Source organism: Coloeus monedula, assembly GCF_965178545.1.
Source record: "Coloeus monedula genome assembly, chromosome: 2".
Taxonomy (NCBI): domain Eukaryota; kingdom Metazoa; phylum Chordata; class Aves; order Passeriformes; family Corvidae; genus Coloeus; species Coloeus monedula.
The window spans coordinates 51,528,004-51,550,436 of NC_138782.1; the positions used below are offsets into that span (position 1 = coordinate 51,528,004).

General features: G+C 39.1%; 1 protein-coding gene across 1 annotated transcript in view; it reads left to right on the top strand.

Moving 5' to 3' along the window:
• Positions 1-13,339, top strand: part of WDR64 (WD repeat domain 64) — a gene marked incomplete at both ends in the record, with an annotated part of 62,414 nt that extends 49,075 nt beyond the window's left edge. The window contains 11 exons of the mRNA XM_082276742.1: positions 312-402; positions 1,810-1,852; positions 3,137-3,270; positions 4,632-4,737; positions 6,397-6,458; positions 6,865-6,974; positions 7,734-7,919; positions 11,531-11,618; positions 12,197-12,271; positions 12,440-12,473; positions 13,251-13,339. Coding sequence (XP_082132868.1) covers positions 312-402; positions 1,810-1,852; positions 3,137-3,270; positions 4,632-4,737; positions 6,397-6,458; positions 6,865-6,974; positions 7,734-7,919; positions 11,531-11,618; positions 12,197-12,271; positions 12,440-12,473; positions 13,251-13,339 — 1,018 coding nt within the window. The remainder of the gene's footprint in view (positions 1-311; positions 403-1,809; positions 1,853-3,136; positions 3,271-4,631; positions 4,738-6,396; positions 6,459-6,864; positions 6,975-7,733; positions 7,920-11,530; positions 11,619-12,196; positions 12,272-12,439; positions 12,474-13,250) is intronic.
• Between the last annotated feature and the right edge of the window lie 9,094 nt (positions 13,340-22,433).

Below are 22,433 nucleotides of genomic sequence, written 5' to 3' on the forward strand. Positions count from 1 at the left end.
AAGGGAACAAGCCATTGGCATGCAGGTAATTTTTCCCTTTCATGCCTTAATGATGAATACCAATGTTACTTTTCATTTACTATGGATTTCATTTGCTCAAAATTCCTGCCAGGAGAGCTTGGCTGTGTGATATGCAAATATTGCCTAGTTACTAGAAAAATATGTATAAAACCAATAACCCTTAGTCTAATCAGTCTAATCAATTCAAGTACTATTTTATTGTGTTTTTTAATGCTGGGTGATGTTGATTTCCAGATATCAAATGGTATATTCTTGAATGTCAGTGATCTTCAATAATTTCTTTCACACAGGAAAAGAAGTTCCCTATCCTCTACTGCTACTGGGAGGAGTGATGCCAGTGCCATTCCAGAGCACAAGAGAAGTTCTTTGGACTTACGTGAGGTAGGTATGGTGGTTTGATGGATTTGGTAGCATTCAAAACAAATTTCTGTTTTCTTTTTCATTTTGGTTTTAAAATACTGTAGCTTATTAAAATCCCTCCATAATACCATCCACAAAACTAAATATCAAGAATTATGAAGAAATTATCTTTGTTTAACGTCATTAAACTGTCTGAGGTGGTGAAATAAGAATACACTGTAAGTCAGCTGGCTCTGTGACACATGGAATAGCTGATTATCGAAGTGTTTGTCAGATGTTTATCACTAGCAATTCGGGCATTCAAATGGGGGTATAGAAGTATTCAAGAGGGAAGGTAAAATACACAAATCATGAAGTACTTGAATAAAAGCAGAACCACGTCTACATTGCAGCCACACTCTCTTGGATACATTGTTTCAAAGGAAAGTTTTGGGTTTTTTACCATCAGTGTGCCAGTGTATCAATCTGTGTATTTTTGCTAAGGATAGCATTACGGGTTTTGTGACACTTTTTTGCTCTTCTATGCCAGAAGGACATGCCATACTTGCAGAACAACATAAAGTAAGTAGGCAAAAAGAGGAAAATCCTGCTAACTCTCAGATTCTTACCAGCATGTTGTTTCAGCAGAACTGGCATTTGGATAGATTCCCAAGCAGACACTGGCTTAACTGCCATCTGCAAACTAAAGTATCCAATACACTGTGCTGTGTCCTCATTAAATAACAAATAGAAAGTGATTTGCAGCTTTTAAAAAGATCCCTGAAAGTCCCATACGTCAAGCCTTACATTTCAGTGTGCAGGATATTATTGAAGTGACTTCTCCTCTTCTGAGATACCTCAAACATTTGTGGCTGCAGAGTTTTCCCTGCCTTATTTGACTTGGCAATTTTTGACATCAGTATACTGGTTACTGTTGGCCTTGGGGATCCTTAGAAGCCTATGTGGCAAGGGACAAATGAGGGATTGTGAAAATTCTCTTACTGAAAATGCAGACATGAGTAAATGTTTATATATGTATTATATAATATATATTTATTTATTTATATATGTTTTTATACACGTCATTAATTTTTGCTCAAGGCAGTAAAAGACTATATGCATGTTCTGAATGAAACTCAAAGAAATCTAGGTTACAGTCACATGATTGTGATTGACTTTGCTTGTCTTAAGAAATTAAGCCTATTCAGCCAAATTTACATTTAACATGCTCCTGAATTCCCATTAATTTCATTTGTGATTTGTTCATCTGTTATTTTGATTCTCTTCAAAAAAAGTGTTTCTTGTTTATACTGAGTGGAAATTGGGGGAATATTTGAATACTCCAACTAAAAAAATAAGTTCTTCAAATAATTTCAACTAGTAAACTGTTCTCTAGTTACACCCAAATTCCACTTCCTAATTCTCTTACATTTTATTCCTTGCTTTTAGGAAAATGTGGAAAGTGATGAAATTAATACTGAAATAAAAACAGGTATGAAAAGATGTTTTTCATTCTTTTTGATGTTGCTCCATGAGTTCTGCCCAGATTATTGTAGAAACTGAGTTTGTCGTTTTGTGTGGCAAACTGTATTCAGAATAATTGGGATGCCCTTGGTATGTGGATGACAGATCTCATCATCTTCTGCTCCCTCCTGATTTGCAGTTATTTCCTAAAAGCCAGGCCAGGGGGCAGGATGTGCAAGACCTTAACTGCTTTTTTCTCCAAGTAGACATGATAACACTTTCAGAGTTTGAGAATGTCAACTCTACACACTTTTCTTCTATATAAATATTCAAGCAATGAATTATTGAAATAATATAGCAAGAGACAACTTGACTCAAGCATCAGTAAATGGCCTCACAGACAAAAGCTTCAGAACTAGGTGAAATTTTAGAAAGAAAAGTCTTTATTATAGTATATGTCCTTAAAAAATCATAATCAAGAGAGAGCCTAGTGCTTAAGAGTTAAAGCTGTGCAAATGAGTTGGTGAGTTTGCAAGAAGTAAATCCTCTAGGTTCTTCTGAATCCCTTAGAAATCCTCTGCTTAAATTCTGGAAAGCGGAGTTTCCCAATAATAAGAAATTTGATCATCTGCAATGTGGATTTAAAATCAACTTATTTGGGAAAGAAAGCATGCCCTAGAATCAGAATACTCCTAAGCCTTGTAGCTGCCCAATGAAATAGACACTCATGTTAGGTCTTGCATCCACTGAATATCTATTCATGGACTTTCATGGGACCTGCCAGCATCCCCAGCTCTGGAAAAGTCGCAGCAGAAACTCAAAAAGATTCTCTGTGACCACCACCTTGCATTTAGCAAGAGTTTTCAACTGGAGAAATATAGAAATCTATGATTCCATAATTGTTAAGTTTCATTTAGTTATTAAATTTCATTGCTGAATTCATTCTTATCTCTAGAAGCCTCATGCAGAGGCTGCACATCTGCCTGGTAGCTGTCCTGATGACCACTATCCTGCACTCCTCCTCCACTCTCACTTGTGCTTGCAGTTTCTGTAAAATCTATGTCTCTTCTAAATAAGGTTCCCCTACATCACAGAGCAATAGTTTCTGCTGGTTTAGATAACATAATGAAGATTGTTCCAATTTCTTTTCAGTTGTCTTTATCCATACCTCTAATGTTTTTAGAGTAATGCCATCTTGTTGATGGGCTTTATTTTCAAATTTAATTCTTTTTCTAGTGTTATGTAATTTCTGTGCATTGAAAAGCAATACTAAAACCTTTTGAGAAAATACATGATCATTTGTGTTCCAAAGCAGAAGAAACAACTAGCCGTAAGAACACCCCAAATGTGAAGATGAATGTACAGTTGTTGAAGGCTAAAGCAGGACAATCACCTCTCCTTGCTTCTGCTCATGCAAGTAGCTGTATCCGCCTATGGAGTATTCAGGTAGCCAGCTCTTTGGGAAGGGACTGGACCACTGAGAAGATAATTCCACTAATCTTTGGGATTTTGCTCTTTAACTAGCAATTGCAGCAGCAGATATTTATTGCATCTTTTGGTTATCAGTTTCTTCCATGGACACAAATTAGTTTTGCTTTAGTAACTGTAGCAGGGCTTAATGTCAAGTGGAAAACAAAGAAACACAATTTGAAATTATTATAACAAACTGACTCTGAATTTATGTTAAAGTCTAGAATTTGATTTTTCACCCACAACATTTACCTTCTAAGGAGGGATGATAGGCAAGGCAGAGTGTCCTACTCTCAGAAGAGGATAAATATGTCTGGAAAATTGTACAAGCCAGCTAGCGCTAGTAGGGTTACAAACTAGGAGAGAATAGTGTCCTAACACATAATTCTACAACTGTTAGGGACGTGAAAAGCCAGTCATGCAACTGAATGACAAAGGCTTATTTGTCATATCCCCTCAGATCTGTAAGACTCTTTTCCAGAAAAGATGTTACTCTAAATAAGATACACAAAGCAAATGCAGCAAGAAGGGAAAGTACCATGATATGATTGGTTGATTGGTAATATTGGTCATTGTGGCAGACAGTGATCATAACAGGTCAGCCGTGTAAGGCTTTAAGATGAATCCCAGCTAGAGCAAGTCATGGGAAGAATTTTTCAGAAATATGAGGTAACCTTGCAGATGCTTTATGCAAAAATTGAAAATGATGGTAAATGTATCCAAGTATAGTAGGTGTGAGTTTTGTTGGGTTTTGTTTTCTTCATAGTTGATATATTAGTGTGCTTAGATTCCCATAGGAATCTCTAAGTTCATATGCCAGTGGTGTCATCACTGAAATGATTGTCGTCATCATTACATGGATGACAAAATAAGAATCTCCTTATCAGAGAGATGTTCTCCCTCACGTCTTCCCAATCCTGAAGAGGCAATAATGGAGAAAGTCTACTTGAAAAATAGAACAGATTGGTGAAGGAGACATCATGGGCCCATTTGCAGCAAAAAACATTTCAATAGCAAATGAGGGGCATACTGATGTTATTCCATGGCAAATGAGGGGTAAGTGGTGAAGTAGGGGTATGTACAACTAGTCTGACTTGCCTGAAGAATTAAATAGCTTGTTCTTTTGATGTACAAGAGACAGCAGTCCAGGAGAATGCACCACAGCTATCTTCATCATTTGGTAGATTTAGGAATTTACTTTCTTAGCAGCCTTCTGAATGGATATGAGCTCAGTAATGTTGAATAGATAAAATCAATGGCACTCAAATTCTGATGAATTAATATTTTTAATGTAGGTATTATAAGACAAATGTGAGGGTTTTGTTTGTTTGTTTTAGGGAAACTTAATGAAAGAACTTTTGCCATTTTCGGAACATCCCTCAGGTCCTCTGACAGCGCTGTGTACAGACATCTTCACTAAAATTCTCTTGGCAGGCAGTAAAGGTAAGTAAACATGTTAGTCATCCTGTTCAGAACAGTCAGTAGGACAAGAAAATATCATGCTGTAAATGTGCCAGGAATGTGGAAACAAAGATCCAAGTGCTGCCGGATTTTTTCCATTAAAGCTATAATTAAATAATTATAAAAGGTGTTCTGTTTTATAAAAGGATGGTATATTAAAGCTTAGTGTTACAGTGTTATCAGTAGAATTTTTTTCATAAAGACATTAAAATTTTCTTCATTCACATGCCCTGCATATACTTTCCATCTAAATTATTATAATAATCCCAAGGGCAAAGATTCCTGCTAAGAACAAGCAAAAATTTCAGTTCCATGGTAATAATACTACATAAAAAATTGTAGCTTGGGCTGTACCAAGAGTTGTGATTCGAACACTGATATGGAGTGCACAGTAATAGCGCCAGCAGTACACTGCTATATAGGAAAAGTACTTGTTTTTGCTAGCAGCTCATTGCTAGACTTCTAATTTTACATGAAATCTGGCTTTCCTTTGGCAGAATGTTCAGAAGTTTTTCTGCTGTCTGATTCTTCTTCAAACCTTTAGAATCACCCTGGCAATTTTCCATCTCTGTGTCTGGCATTATGTGTCACTTTTCTTTTAAAATACATATCATAACTGTTTTCTGCCAGCTTCCTACTCTTATGTTGTCAGAAATTGGATGGAGCAAGGGACTTTTTTCCCCATTTGTTTAAAAATTCAGCAATAGTTTGACTTTTATACTGAAAATGAGGAGGAGTTTCCACTCCTCTCTGATTCAAATGAGTAAACGAGTTCAAAAAGGCAGAATGCAGTGAACAGGATTTTAATTGTGGAAAAGTACCCACCCTACTGCCTATTTATTTGATACTCTCCCTTTGCCTTTTTGTGTTTGTGTCACTGTGTATTTGCTTTTCATGCTTTCCACACTCTTCTCTTTTATCTGCAGTGCTGCGACCAATTACCTTTTCCCACTACAGATTTTTCCTTGCTAGTAAAAGGTCAGCTTCTCTTCCCACCTCCTCCCTTGCTTGCAAATGTACAGTCCTAGAAATCAGATGTGACTTGTATGAAAGTTGGAATTACACAAAATATTCCTCTGTCTTGTAGTAGAAATGAGAAATAAGAGGCAACTTCATCCGGAAAGAGGGAGCCTAGGCAGGAAACAGAGCAGTTGTGGGTCATAAGGAAAGTGGTTCTTTGATTCTATTTCCACATGAGCATACTAAAAGGTTGTAAAACATTAAGCATTCATTATGTATGCAATTAATTAAAATTTGTCCATTTTACCAGGATTGAAAACCAGTGTAATCCCCAGGAAGCTCTCGTACCTCAGCTGTGCAATAGACATTGTCTTGACAAGATGACTCTTATTTTTCATTCATATAATTTAAAGAAAAACTTGACCTTACTTCCATTTCAAAGCTATCCAGTTAATGACACACTGCTCACAACTAGCATATGTGTTTCTTTGCGTATTAATGAACAGTCCATTATTTCTACTCTGTGCTTGACAATAAGATAGTTATATTCACTGTAAACTAACTGACCTGTGTTCTCTGCTTCATTCTGCCCAGTGTCTACTGAGAATAAATGGCAGCAACAAGTGAAGGTGTAGCGCTAGTGAAACTTACTGATGTTTTGCTTTCTCCTTTCTTAAACAGAGGGACATATTATTCGCTGGAACATTGCCTCATTCTTAGAAGATTCACAAAATAAAAAAAATGTAAGGAAATATCTCTCAGATCTTCTTAACTTGAACAGTAAACCCAGAAAAACAGAAAAAAAAATAATTCAGAGCTCTACAGGGATAAAAATGTTTTCTGCATATAAAGATCATGTTTTGTGCTTGAAATAATAACTTGATGCTGTGAAAAAAAAAATGAAAAACATAAGTAAAATGGTGTCAGCATTATTTCATTGTGTTCAAAGAAGTTATGTTAAGAATTAACATATCCATGTCCCCTGAGTGGTGTTTCTACCATATGCCATTTGCAGGCTGTTTCATGGAGGGATTATTTTTTCACCTCTTCGAATTTTCAGAAAGACATGCAGATAAATCCACTAAGATAGCAACCATGGTGGGATACAGAACTGCCTCAAATGTGGTTATGTTGCCTTTTTTCCCTCAGGAAATAAGGGAGGAGCTCTGCTGGAGGGCACATGCTACTGAAGTGGTTGACTTACTTATTGAAGAGGAGAAAAATGTGGTAGTGACAGCATCCACTGATGGTTCAGTCAGGTATAAAATGACTAACTGCTATGGCAAATCCGTTGAGCTGTCTTGAAAGTTCCTTTTCTTGCTGCACTTGTATATAGGCTAGAACTTAAATAAAATAAAACACTGGGTGCAATTTCTGTTCTGCACCCAAAAGAACTGGTTTTAATATAACACTTCTCAGGAAGTCAGATCCTTTGCAGACTGTCCTTTTCTTTCAGCCATTGCTTTACTTTGGAATGCATGGCTACATCATTTTAAAAATTACCTCCTGTTCTAATCCTATTTTAGCTTTCAATGCTTGTTAAATTGACATGGATTTTAAGCATGGCACCTAATCAATGTGTATGCAATTAGACCATGGAAGCTTGGAGATACTTCATAGACAACTATAATTCCTTCTTGGCTAACAAGTACATTTGAAGGGGTTTCTTTTGGTTTTCTGGAAGTATCAACGAAGAAATTTCATGTAGATCCTGCTCTGGTGGCAGCACTTTACTGCAGGAACAATTCAGGACTTTGGTACATTTACTCCTCAGTTTCATAAATACAAACATGAACTGTGTGTTTTCTGTTTTCTACAACAACCTTCTGAATCTTTTATTCTCAAATTATTTAAATTATAAAAACAATCTCATTGATTTTTTTTTGACTAGCACACTGAACTCTAGAACAGTGCTGCAGAATTTGATAATATACAGATATTGTCTCACTGCTGTTCCACTTCTAAAAATATCCATTTTTCTTTTTTGTCTTTTGGCACTGCTTCTACTATGTCTGTAGGCTTTGGCATGCCATGACTGGATACTATTTTGGTTACTTTGGACAAGCCAGGAAGTTTGAATTATCAGATACCAGTCGGTTGATTTTGCCTTCTGATGTTAATAACTTTCCTGCCATAATTAAAGCAGAGAGCAAACATATGGAAAAGAAGAAGGTTAAATATCCTCTCATGCTGGACAGAGACAAGTAAGATCTCATACATTTACACACATGTATGACTGGGGGAACAAGTTTGAAAATATGCTTTAAAAACACCTTTCATCTGAAGATCAGAAAAAAATCAGTACTATGTGTTATTCAGAAAAATCTTTTTTAAAGATTTTTTTGACCCAGAATGGATAAATCTTTTCATTTTTATGACTTGGCAACAGTCAAGATTAGGTGATGTTCAAGGTTTGAACTCAGTAATAGTGATGACTAGATACTTGTCTCAGATTTGAGCCTCATTAGAGGTGGTATATTATATATGCTGTTCAGGTTAGCAGCGTGTTATCTTTCAAATTCCAAAAGTTGCTATGTTTCTGGGATCTCCAAAAATTAATTGAAAAAGCTTAATGTGAATCGTTTCAACCAAAACACAAATCCTTCTAGAAGAATAAACCAAATTTAATCTTTCAGTTTAAGAAATGGTCATCTTAAATTTGCTGGTACTTTATGGATACGTTCACATACATGGGTAACGGATTCGCAGATCATGGCATTCTGAAGCTGGCATAAATGTGTGTTCAATAGCAGTGTTGAACTCTTCTAGGTAGAGTTCTCAAGGGGTATGGGTTGGTTAGTTACAAGTCAAGTCAGAGAGCCTTGGCCCTTTAGTTTAAGTCATATTTCTAGTCCTGGAACTCTCTGGTTCATTAATTAGTGGATTGAACAAGTGAACATAAATATTGAACAAGGCATCTTCAGAGGAGATGCACACAGTGTCTTAAGTAACAAAGGAATCCAGATCTGTAAAAAAAATTACTTCAGGGCTTAAAAAGTCATGCATTCTTTAGTGGTAAGTTTTCATATACCATGTCCCTTCTTAGGCTGCCTTTCAACCAAAGCACTTTGGGACAATGGAAAATCTCTAAGGTGCTTTACTGTTACCCCATTTAATTTGGTATCCTGCTAGTAATTATTATTCCATGGAGTTCTTACTAATATGAGTAGTGTCACTGCAGTCAGAAGAGTAACTCATCAATACAGAGAAGTGCTTGGCTGTGTTTGAAGGACTAACCCCTGCAGTTCTTTGGAATAGTCAGCAGCTAGTTTGAAACCTCTGGAACCAAATATCATTAATTCAGCTAACATGAAAGAAACTTTCCGTAAATTACATGCCTATTTCAAACTGTTACTACTTTTTGAGGATTCTTCAAATATTTCAGTAAAGGAGAATGGCTATGATACATTTAAACACATTAACTAAACAGACAAAGAGCAAGAAAATTAGAAATGCTTAATTGTGTAGAGAACTGGGGAAAAAAAGCAGCCACATGCTATGCAATAGAAAGTTTCAGTCTTACTATTCTACATACTCTGTGTGCTGTCACCTTAAGAGTGACTTGGTTCCTCTGGATTAACTGTACCAAAGAGTGTAAAGGAGAGCTAGCCAACCATCGTCCAAAAGGCTGTGTTACTTATGGATGCTAGGCTTTGTTCTCAGGATGCAGACAATTGTCTTGGGACAAGTCACTTATCTTTGTGATGCTAGTAAAATTTGGTTATTGGATAACTCATACAGTATTCAGCACTAAGATAACATTTTAGGATCTCAACAACTCATATTGTAAGTGTTATTAACAGATATATATTCATGGAATCATAGAATCCTTAAGGTTGGAAAATATTTCTGAGATCATCGAGTCCAACCATTAACCAAGGACCACCATATTCACTGCTAAGCCATATGCCCCAAGTGCTACATCCAGACGCCTTTTGAATACTTTAGTAACAGTGACTCCACCACCTCCCTGGGCAGCCTGTTCCCATGCATGACCAACGTTTCAGCAGATCAAAGAACTGGACACAGCACTTGAGGTGTGGCCTTACCAGTGCCAAGTGTAGGGGGACAATCACCCCTAGTTCTGCTGGCCACACTATTTGTATATCACAGATTGAATATCACAGAATATTCTGAGTTGGAAGAGACCCACAAGGATCATTGAGTCCAATTCTCAAGTGAATGACCTGTATGGGGATCAAGCCCACAACTTTAGCATTGTGAGCACCATGCTCTAACCAACGGAGTTAGTGACTATGTACTATTGGCCTTCTTGGCCACCTGGGCACAGGCTGGCTCATGTTCAGCCACTGTCAACCAGCACCACCAGGTCCTTTTCCACAAGAGAGCTTTCCAGCCGTGCTGTCCCCAGCCTGTAGCGCTACCAGGGAGTTGTTGTGACCCAAGGGCAGGACCTGGCACTTCATCTTGCTGGACCTCATATCATTGGTCTCAACCCATTGGTCCAGCCTGTCCAGATCCCTCTGCAGAGATTTCCCACTGTCCAGCAGGTCAACGTTCCCATCCAACTTGCTGTGATATGCAAATTTACTGAGGGTGCACTCAATCTCCTCATGCAGATCATCAGTAAAGATATTAAACAGAACTGGCCCCAACACTAAGCCCTTGAGAACACCATTTGTGGCTAGTTGCCAGCTGGATTTAACTCCATTCATCACCACTCTCTGAGCCTGGCCATCCAGTCATTTTTTACCCAGCACCCAGCCAAGCCATGAGTTGTTGCATTGCCTTGTTTGGTTTAGCAAGCCACAGCCTTCCCGGAAAGAGCAGCGGGGCTGCTTAGGACAGAGCAGCAGTTCCGCTCTCCCGTAATCCTTCCGGACACTCCTGTTCAGGCCAGCTGTCAGCCCTGCAACACAGTGACAGTAAAGGAGGCAAGAAGGGTCCCTCCATATGGACCTCAGAGGAGCTTTTATTGCATGGTGAAAAGCTGATTCCCAGAGGCAGAAAGACCTTGTAGTCGGGCAGCAGGGGGCTTTCTCAGGGCACAGGGGCGATACATGGGTGGAGTTGGGGTACTGGAACCAATAGGGAGAACTGGAGGGAGTGGCCAGGGCTAGGGGCAGGGGCAGGGGGGGAACAATGTGGAAGGCATGCGTTTAATAAGAGCAGCAATGGATAAATACAGCACCACAGTGAGTAGCCAGCTTTTCCAGGAGAAAGCTGTGGGAAAATACTGCCCAAATGTGCACATACCTGAAAAGGCACAAACCCATCTAAGCAGCATAGGTGCTTGCAGTTTAAACAAGCATCTCAGGAGATCTATTGAAAAATGCCAGCAGATAGACCTATATAGAGGAATAGTCTCAGTTTCTCTCTGTTCCTTAGCTTGTGTGACCTGGCTTATTTTTCTGATCACAAAGGCAACGGTTAATCTGCACTAACAGACACTCTGGATAATTTCTTCTCATGACTAAATTTGGACACCAGACATATGAGCAGAGGACACCTTTGTTACGAAAGTCACATTTAGGTGTTCTAGTGAGAACTTAAAGAAGTGCTGAAAAGCCATTATCAGACAGTGAGTTAGCACATGACTGTTGTAAATGGTGTTTATGTTAAGATTTCCTGACTTCTACAGGTGACAGCCAGTACCTGGATTGACAAAGTGTTAGTGAAGCACTCCATGACCTTTTTATTAAGACCTATGAAGGTCCTAAGAAAAATATATTTTGAAGATATATGAAATCATTTATAGCTCAAAATAGTTTCATTTTAGAGCCAGATAAGAATATTGCATTCATAACTGTCATTTTGATAGGAATTTCAGACTTCTTCTGTCTCGTATGCACAGGTGGAAGTCACTGACCAGATCACCTTCAGTTTCAGAAAAGGCTGGACATCGGGGCTTCAAGTTTTTCAAAGCTTTGGCTCCTGAAAAGGTAGCTAATATATATGACAAATTTATGTTCTGTGCAAAGTATAGGAAATACAGTTTTATTTCTCACTTTAAAATTATCTATAAACAACCCTACGTATCTTTCTCATTCAGTGGATAAGCTAGAACAAAAATGCATAAACAGAGGGATCTAAGAAATGTCTGTGGTTTTCATTCTCATTTTTCACATTTTCAAATTTCAGTTTAGAAGGTAGCACAAACTGATTCACTGGTTTAAAAGTGTAAAGAAACCTCTAGAATTTTCCTCTGCTTTAACAGAAAACCTAAATATCTTAAGTTTGCTTGAAGGATGTGTGAAAATACTAGAATGACAGTGAATCCCTGGTTACATCCAATAGTTCTTTCAGGGTTCCCATGAAATCAGAAACCAGGAGAGTTAGATTTCATTACATACACTTTCTACAACTCTAACTGCATATCAGTAGAGCTCCTCCATCTTAACCTGGCTTAACCCTTAAAAGTCGTGGGAATAAAAAACCTCTCTTGCAGTTGTAGTAAGAATGTCTTCATCACCTTTGGTCTTCAGCTAGTAATGCACTGACTTTGGCTTCCCTTGGTCAGATCCAACCTTTGGAAACTTTTGAGTTTGTATGCAAAGAGGCTGGTTCAGTATTTGCGTTTCTTCCTATATATGAGGTAAGCACAAGTGTTTTCTACTTTTTGTGGTGGTGTTCATACATCAGAAGCCATTAGCACTTGTACATTATTACTCTGACATTCCACTGTTAATTGTCTGCTTCTCAATTTAATTTTCTAACATGATTTGCACTACCTATCCAACTCCAACTCCAACTTTGGTGGAAGCTTGAGAATCCAGTTGAAGTGAGGATGCCAAAAAGTGAGTATTGCAGACATTTACTTCTCCTGTTCAACCTCATGTCATTAATTTTTTGCTCAGACTCTGTTCTTTTAACCAGTCCCAAACCTATTGAATCCCATCTGCTCAAAGCTTTGAGTACTGTTAAGTAGTACTATTTTATGGGTATTAATGAGCTGATCTACTGCAAGCTGTCTAGAAAATATTCCTAGGTTTTTATTCTATGGAGAAAGATCAGAATATTCCACAGGCTTGTCTATCCCACATATGATAGGATGAAAAGAATCACCCCTAGCAAAGGTGCTGACCTCTTTCTATAGAGGGTACCTAGAGAACTAACTTGGATAAGACTCCAAAATCCTAGATGGCTGGTTAGGCGGGTTCAATAGGACACTCAACATTCCAACTCTGCATTTCAATGTATATGACCTAATGCTTGTACATGCAGCATTACATTGTCTCAGAAAAAAACTCAGGAGCACAGTGTTCAAATAGTTGGCACATATGCTATTTTTCTGACCATTAATGTACTTTGAAAATCTGTGTTTTGTTTTCTTCCTGAAAAAGAAAATAAAATACAGGGGGTCTTGTGCCTTGGGAAATTAGGAGCAACTACTCTGAAGCCAATGAGACTGCAATGGATTTGCACCAAAATGAAATTTTTCGTAAGCTATGTGCACAAAATCAGATTTTTTGTCTGTGCCGTTACAAAATGCTATCAGTCTGGTCTACTCACATCAGTTAATTAGTTAATTTTATTATTTATTAATGTTAATTAGTTCTTGAAATTTTTTAAAGGTCTTCAAAGGATGAAAGTTGAGAAGTCCAGTCCCAAGGGATGGGAAATGGATACAGATTCCATTGAAGACTTGAGTCAAGACCAGTAAATGTGGTTTCCATCTTCATTAAAGTCGATTAGCAGATTTCTTTTATTATTTTTTCTCTGTTTTTTTAAAACAATATTTAAATCCATTTCATTATTAAGCAGAACATATAGAAAACAAATCTTTACTTCTATTCCAATCCATCATGCAGAGAATAAATTCTAATAAAGGCAGTGTATGATTATAACTAGATATGGAAAAGCCCATTTGACTTAATGTACATTTGCTGACAGTTACTCTCTATGTCAAAACCACCAGTTTCCTCTCTGCTTCAATTTGTCCTGTTCAAACTTTTGTATATTGAATATTGCACTGCTTTTTTTCCTGCCAGATTAATCATATACTCAACAGTTAATATGCCCTGTTAACTAATAACTAATATGTTAGTTCCTTGCTTATGCTTTCAAAGAGTGTGTTCATCCCCTAAGCCAGAAAAGTGCCTGCTGAGCTCATATTCAGTTAATTATCCATCATGATTATGCAAATCTTTTCTCACATTTCAGCATTCCAGGACAATGTCACAACATGACACAGAGCACAGAATACGTCTTCATCCTTTGGCTAAACGTACACATAGTGCCAAGTGTCTCACCTTAGTGAGTAGTTAGGATAATGCATATAACATGGGATATTACCTGCTATTTTGGGGAAAATAGCAGGTTTTCTGTAGCACTGGTATTGAATTGGTGTTTGCTCTGCTAGCCTTCTTGAAAAGACATTCTTCTCATGAACTGAATATACAATGACTTGCAACGATTTACCTGCCTTCAACTTCTTACAGGGTTATGATGAATTTAGGGGTAACTGCAAAATATCTTGTGGGAGTATATTTAAAATTCTTATGGTCAGCTGTACCAGACCTGGCAGGCATTAATGTAATTTTCTTGATAGCAGACTGTATGGTGCTGTGTCCTGGATTTGTGAATAAAACAGTGTTGATAACACACCAGTGTTTTGGCTGTTGCTGAGCAATGCCAGCACAACAACAAGGTGCTTTTTTCCCACACCCAGTGAGTAGGCTGGGAAGGGACACAGCCGGAACAGCTGACCTGAATTCACCAGAAATTTTCCATACCATATAACAGCCTCATGGAACGGGGGAGGGACCCAAGATATTCATGGTTGTAGTGTTTGTCTTCCCAAGTACCCATTCATTATGTGTGCTGAGGCCCTGTTTCCCAGGAAGTGGCTAAACAAATATCTGCCTGCTGGTGGTAAGCAGTGCTTGAATTCCTTATTTTGCTCTGCTTGCACATGCAGCTTTGCTTCACCTATTATACTGTCTTCATTGTGGCCCAAGAATTTTCTCACTTTTGCTCTTCCTAATCTCTTCCCCATCACACTGGGAGAAGTAAGGAAGCAAGCAAGAAACTGGGCAGACACTTGGTGCCTGCCAGGGTCAGCCCACCACATTAATCAACCTTGTGATTAAAACTAAAATCAGACTTGTCTGACAAACCAAGTAGTACTAGATAAAGTGTGATCTGCCATTTACTATTTATGTTCACTTCATCTTACCCATGATTTAGCAGTTAGCATATGAAAGGTAATATTCCTGCAATTCTGAGTCCTATATCCCTTTGAAAGCTACATAAACCCTCTTTCAGTTACCCGAAAATTGCCGAGTCTTCAAAGATTACTAAAAATGCACAGTTCAGGTTCAGAGAGATCCTTACCCATTTATTTTGATGCTTTTATGTGTTATGTTTTATCACATGTAATGTAATATTTTCTCTTTGGTATTGTCCCTACTAATAGCCAGGCCTGAATTATTTCACTGTGGTTGCAAGATGCAGATATCCCACTTCTTTTCAGTTTATTAACTGACTATTTACTTCCTCAGAACTATTTACTCAATATTTTCTTTTTACCAAACTTTTAGCACTGCTAGGATTTCATAGGTTCTTAATTTTCAAATTGTACCCTTTTCACTCTTGCTTCCTTCTCCCTTCAGTTTTCTTTATTGGTTGTCTGTGTTTTCCAAGAGTTGACTTGTAGTCATGGCTATTCATGCCACTGTATCATCCACTGTGCAGAAACTACCCATAATGTAGTACTATTCCCAGTAACAATCAAGTGTTTAATCCTATGGTGAATGAAATCGATGGACAAGCTCTCAGGAGGGAATCATGCTGTAAGGAAAACTGTCAAAAATGCATGATATGTGTGTGCTGTCTTTATCAGCCTTCCACCCAGTCACTACCTTACTGTTATGCTGTTTAAAGTGTGACAAAATTACAGTGCTGTAAGTGCTAATGGATCTTTTTTTCCTAATTCAGGAAAAAACCAGGAGTAGATCAGACTGCCTGTCATTGCTCAGCGTTATTGTTTACTTCCAAATCCTAGGGCTTTATGAGCACCAAATGGAAACTGATCCTGGCCCCAAACGTTTTACACAATTATATTATCCAACTGTCTTTCATAAGTGTCAAAAGAAAAGCAGAGACATTTAATTTCTATGAATAGATAATCCACTAAGGCATTGCACAGAATTTATTAGAAGATGAGTTGTGTATCATGCGCTTCAAAACAGAGGATGAGAAATTAAGCACAGGCAAGTGATATTTGCACCCACTCATCTTACAGCAGTCTTTTCGGTGCTGGATCTAGTACAAAGCTGTGTGTTAAGGGACTTTTTGGTATTAACTGTGGATGCTGATGTATTTCTTAGCAGGATGGTTTCTTTCTACCAGCATCTGCAATTATACTGCAGTCTTAAATGTTCCAGGTGAATGAGTTGTTCTGTTGTTCCAGATCATTACTCTATTAAGGAAAGGTATCTTAACAAGACAGGCTCTTTGAGCATGGCAGAAGTTCATGCTTGTACTGGCTGCAGTAGTTAGTTTGCCAGAAGTTCATTACAGCCCTTGCCAGTGCTTTACAAAATCTGCGACGCTCTTTAGCTGCCCTCACCCACTGAGGCAGTTCAAGCTGGATGGCATCAATGGTGCCAGAACTACGGGAACCAAAAGTCTTTGTTATGTATCCACCACTATAATAGCTTCCATTATTTGGGCTAGGATTGGATGGCGAAGGCACACAAACGTAACTCTTACTTTGTTCTTCAATATATTTACCCAAACTTCTGTTGCCTGCGACCAGACTCTCAGAAGACACATTGACCAGCTGACTGGCCAGATGGCTAATTGAGGAATTCAATGCAGAAAAGGCACCTGAGTTAAGGGAAGTTTTTGAAAGTGTGTAACCTAGTTCTATCCACCTTTCAGGATGTGCTTGTCCATGGATATCCAGAATTAGGCCCCTTGACATCTGTGATTTTGCAGTGGTCAAAAATCCCATATAGTCCTCCCAGGCCTGTTCTGCTTGGGGAATTCCAAAGGAGGCTTCTTCCTTTTCCCTGTTAGCATCCATCTTGAACCTCTGTAGGTGGTTTATGACAATATGTGGGAAGAAGCCATCAGTAATGTTGTTGATTTCTTCAGCAAGAGTCTGAGCCACCTCTATGGTATACCTGTCTTGGTTGGTAGACACTTTGCATTTCTTAGGATTTTGAATACTTCCAGGAGGACAGTCATGAGAGAAAATACAAGAGGATGTCTTCACATCCCAACAAGCAGCCTCTCGATCAGGGATGTCTTTAGGTTCCATTGACCCACCATGTGGGACAGAGAGAAGGAGGTTCATGTTGCCCACTTGATATTCTGTGAAATTATTATGACCAAATACAACATCTTTGGTGCTAATGACTTTCAGAAGCAAAGGTAAAATGGAAAAGAGGAACAAATACATATTTTTCATCTGCTGCTGGAAGACTCAGCAATATGGAATATATCAGTACCTACAAAAAAAGCAAAAGACAGTCTACAGATTACTTACAGCTGGGAACACGTGAGAGACTGTTCAGCTGCTGTTGGCATAATTAGTTAATGATTAATCTATTTTAGTTGTATTCCATGTAGCACAAAGAGAAAGAGAAATTAACAGGACACTTAGTATGGCTAGATGTAATGAATGCAAGGGAAATGGTAAGTTACTGGGCCTCCCCCATTTCCCCAGAAAGTACGAACAGTATTTGATCACTATCTGATTCCAGGGAATCATCCCAGCAAAATATCTGAAATCATTTTTTTGCATCAAAGCCTCTCTTTTTTCATCCCTGAAATGTAAAATAAATCTAACAAAAGTTGATAAAACATCTGTATGTCATTGACCTGTGTGAAATATCTTTGCATTATCAATGTGATTACATAAACTAGAGGCTATGTCAGTCCACACCAGCACTTCTGTGACCAGGCTTGTGTAAAATAATGAGACTGATAAAAACTGAGTTCTATCAAGCTCTGTCTCTAACTATGCTCCAGACTGAGTTACTGTAAGACCTTTATAGATAGGTACTAGTGAGTACATTAAGTAGTAACTCTGTTCTGTTTTGTTTGCAAGTCTCCGTTCTCTTCAAGTGACCTAAGATATTTTTAAGCCCTCACTAATATGCCATTTTTTGGAAACCTGGAATTCAAGATGCTGACAGGTCTTTCTGATTCGAAGATATCTCTGGAAAGATCAGCACCTTGAGTGTAACTGTGTTGGGTGGCTGTAAAACGAACCAGTAATGTCAGTGAAAAGCAGAATAAAAAAGGATACTTTTCACTTCCAGGAGTAAAAGAACCTCCTCAGTAAAGGCCAGATGAGGAGTATATAGACACATGCATTTGCAGAAGAATCAGGACACCCTGTTGTCTGGTCCTGCCCCTATCATTACAGCACATGCAGAAATGCAGAGGATAACAGACAAAGGAGAGAGTAAGTAAGAAGATCAGCAAGAGTTTATCCCCAGCTTCTGGCCTGAGACCATGAGAGCAGCCAGTAATACTGAGAGGGCAGGGGGCACTGTGGAAGTCGCCCCCATCAGCTGCCTACTCTAAGAAAGGGAGAGGGCAACTTCACCAAAATAATGCAGCAAAATATTCTTTTCCTGCTATAAGGGCATGCTGCTGGATTTTTAGAGATAACCTCTGCTGCCTACTGCACTGCACTCCGAGGAGCCTGTACCTGAAAAATAAACATTTACCTTCCGCTCTTCTTTCTGGGCTAAAAGTCCCATAAAAGTCTGTGAGCTGGAATCAGATTGCCAAGAATCCCATCTACAGTTTTCCTATTCATGACAAAAGATTTTTTTGGTTTCATTTTAAGCTTTGATTTAAAAGCTCCTTTTAGTTGAGCTGCTGACTTAAAACAATATTTTATCCAAGGCTTTGTATGGTCCATGCTTCCCAAGACTTCCCTGAGACACAGACATGCTAGTTCACTGTGCATTACCAGAAACACCGAGGAAAGGAATGCTCTCAAATATTATTCAAAATCCTTCTTTTCAGAAAAACAGACTACACGTGCAGAGTGTGTAAGTCTAGCAATAGCTTACCTGAGCTGCAGGGGGTCCAGCACCAACTTAAATAAATCAACAGTAACAACTCCCAGAGGCTGCTCCCCTGCCTCAGAAGGACTCCAGTTTCCTCTTCTCAGGCTCTAATTAAGTACAATGACACAGCTGTTCCTTTCCCACAGCATGCCAAACTGTTTGTGGTCCTCAGCAGCAGTTTGCTTGTCTTTTTGCAGTTTCTTGTTAATGATTGAACCAAGCTGTTCATGCTACTAGATCATGTCATAATGACATATGGAGAGAGAACTCTGTACAAATTCCCAAAATGAAGGAAGTCACCTTGGCACAACTCAGGTTCTGGACAGACCTGGGGATTCTGGAGGCACCTGTGTTATTGTGAGGTCAAAAAAAAATATATCCTGAATAATTTAAAGTGGTAGTAATCACTGCAGGACTAGTTTGAAGACTTACCTACAAAGAAAGTGGGAGATTTTCCTGCCTTTGCACCTTCGAAAGTGAAACTGAACTGCCCCTTGGCGCTCTCCTGCAGCTGAGGCTGTGTCCCAGGAAGCCTCCAGGGGCCCGGCTGAGCCATGCAGCTACAAGGAACAGAGGCTTCAGCAGCATGGATGTATGATTTTACAACAGATAACAAGAAGGGAAAAAAAGTTTGCACTGGGATACCAGGGCTTAGCAGGCTTTTGTTCTCTATACTGACATTATGTTTCCAGAGATAAAAAAAAAACTTGCCACAAGTAGCGCAGCCACACTTAAGCTCAGAATAGCTAATAAACTAATATAATCAGCAGATCTAAACAATGTTAACTAGATAATCTAGGTTTTTAATAACTTTACTAACACTATTTTCGTGATAAATGAGCTTTTAAAAATATTTCCTCTGCTACTAAATATAGTTTAAGGATGTCATCCTCTAAACTGCTCTCAAGTGTGTATGACTGTGTTCGTGAATTTGCTTGTGGTATTAAAGCCTGGCTTCTTAGCTAAGCTAAAAAAAGCTGTGAAAATGTATAGTCCATAAATAGAAATTTCAATAAAAGACAGATAAAGGGTGCAGTGAATGTAATACTGCCACCTATCAGAGAGAAATCAAATTTCTTTTCTAAGAAATTGATTAAATAGTCAAACTAACTGCCAAGCCAACTTTTTTAAATAAAAGTGATTAAATTCTTAAGCAATGAATAGTAGCAGCAATAGTAAATATACTATATATACTACAATATAGTAGCAGTTATAAGAAATTCACTGAAATTTTGGAAAAATTAGTATAACCCAGCCACCCAATCTACTAATATCACCATAGCTGATGGTCTGGTTGTGAGTTTCAGCAAAGTGCCCATTTTCGTTCTGAGTATTTTAATCTACCTCATGAAGACACTTCCAGCTGTACTAGACACTGTACGGAAGAAAGTGGAGCAAAAATCTGTAAGATGTCCTTGTCCATTGTAGTGCACAGTGGGAACAAAATTAATTTTGCTTTACTTGTCTGTGTAAAGGTTAGATGTTTACATCAGACAGTGATCCCATTTCCGCTCTTTAGAAGAGCTGTGTTGAGAAAGAAGCAGTTCTAGAGGTACTTCAGTGTACTTATCTTGGGCACTTATCTCATGTTTCTACTAGGGGTCAACAGGGCTATACTCAGAATGGCTCTTCTTTTTTTTATTTTATGATAGAAAACAATTGAAAAGAAAACAAAATGTTTCTGCTCTACTTTTTACTTTGAGATCTCTTTAAAATGTATTCTGCAAGTCACTATTACAAAGCTGCCTAAGGAAAGAAAAAACACACAGCAGAGATTTGGCATAGTAATTTCTAGTCTTACCAGCTCTCCAGATGGAGGAACTACTTGTGAAAGAATTCTATGTATTACTACAAGCCTTGTAACTAAGCATAATGTGGTGCTGCTTCCCTGTTTCATCTGGTACCTATGGGAAATAAAACTGCAATACTATGGTATTCTTCAAAGGAATAATGCACCAAAATGTTACCATCTGACTACTTTCTTCCAAGAGACACCGTTGAACTTAAAAGATCAGTATCTTTAGCCAGTTTTAAGTCGATATAGCTCTACTGAAACCAACAAAGCCTTTGACTCATTGTATCATTGTATTCTGTTATTTTATAGAAGTTATGAGATGTCATGAGGATGGGTCATACTGGTTCATACATGGCTGAAGATATTCATAATAAACTGATTGTTAAGGCATGTTGTGCTAACTCTTCAATTCCAAACTATCCATCCTTTCAGGTGAAGGAATTGAAAAGGAAAATCTGAGCTGAGCAAGAGTTGTGTAACTCTGGCTTTCTTCAATGCAAGTTTATTGGCTCCAATGCTTCTGACTCTGAGGTTCACGTTAGGACTGTTTTTAACATAATTTACAGAAAGTAGTCAAAAGTATATTTAATTGAATTGCACATGAGATTTTGAATTATATTGGTACATTACATTGTCTACTCTGATTACTGTTCTTCCCATGAGCACAGCAGTTTGATAGAAAAAGAAATGTCAGAAGTGATAGAAGAACATATTCTTAAGAGAAGTGAACCTAATCCAAATACAATTCTAACTGCGATTGCATTTAAAACTTGTTGAATGTGTCATATATAGTCAGAATCACGGAGTGGAAAAAGAATTGGCAAAGTAGAATTCAATCAATATTTTCAGCATTAAAACATCTTACGCTGTCACTGTGGCCAAGTTATTTCTATGCGTTTCTTAGCTGAGAAGTTGTAATTCAGATGCGCTCTTTTCAGAACGCACTGATTTGAAGCTTTGCTGTCTGCTTTTCTACACTGTTGACTGAGTCATCCATATAACCGAGTCAAAGTATCAAGGAACTGTATCGACTTCAAAATGGCACAAAGAAAAAGAAGCTCTTATCTGGTAGATATAGGCCTGCGTTTACTTCTTACTGCAATTTTTGTTTTTATTTATGCAAGCATACACACCCATATGTTAACTGACAAGAAAAAGAACCTTTATCACATAATTGTAAGTTTGACCATCCGTTCTTGCATTAACCCCAGTGTTTCAGTGCTGCAACAATAACACCTGTCCCTCTCTTGATCCTTCGCCGTCAGTGACTCGCGTCAGCCCTTCCCCTCCCCTCCCACTGGGTTAGCTGCGGTCCTTTGTCCTGATACAATTCCGTGGGGCCTCTTGATTTCAGCGTATTTAATGTTTATTAATGTCACGTTCGTCGTTGTTAGCCACGAGCTGTGTCAGCCGCACGGTCACGAATGCTGTCAGGAATGGGCTGTCCCACGGCGGCTCAGGCGGGCCGCGCTCCAGCCCCGGCCCCGCCCGCGCGGGGCACCATGGGGATCGTAGTCCCCCCCGGGCGGGGCGGGGCCACGGCGCTCAGCGCGCGCTGCTTGAAAGCGCCGGGCGGCCGCCGCGCGCCGCGGCCGAGCTGAGCCGGACTGGGCCGGGCCGGAGGAGCCGCGTCTGCCCCGGCGAGGGGAGAGGAGGCGCGGGCCGCGTCCCCGCGTCTTTCGGTCCCTCTCTCGCCCCACTCCCCGGGCAGCGCCGCACCGCAACGAGGTACAGCCGCTGGCGCCGCGTGGGGAGGTGGCCCCGAGCTCGGGTGCGTGGGGGCACCCTCAGGAGCATCTCGTGGCCCTGGCACGGCCCAGTGCCCGTCTGTGAGCTGACCCGGCGGCCCTCGAGCGAAGATCCACAGCACAAAGCACTCGGCTTCGTTCTTTCGCCTTTCCTTTTTTTCCCCGCTCTGCGGCATC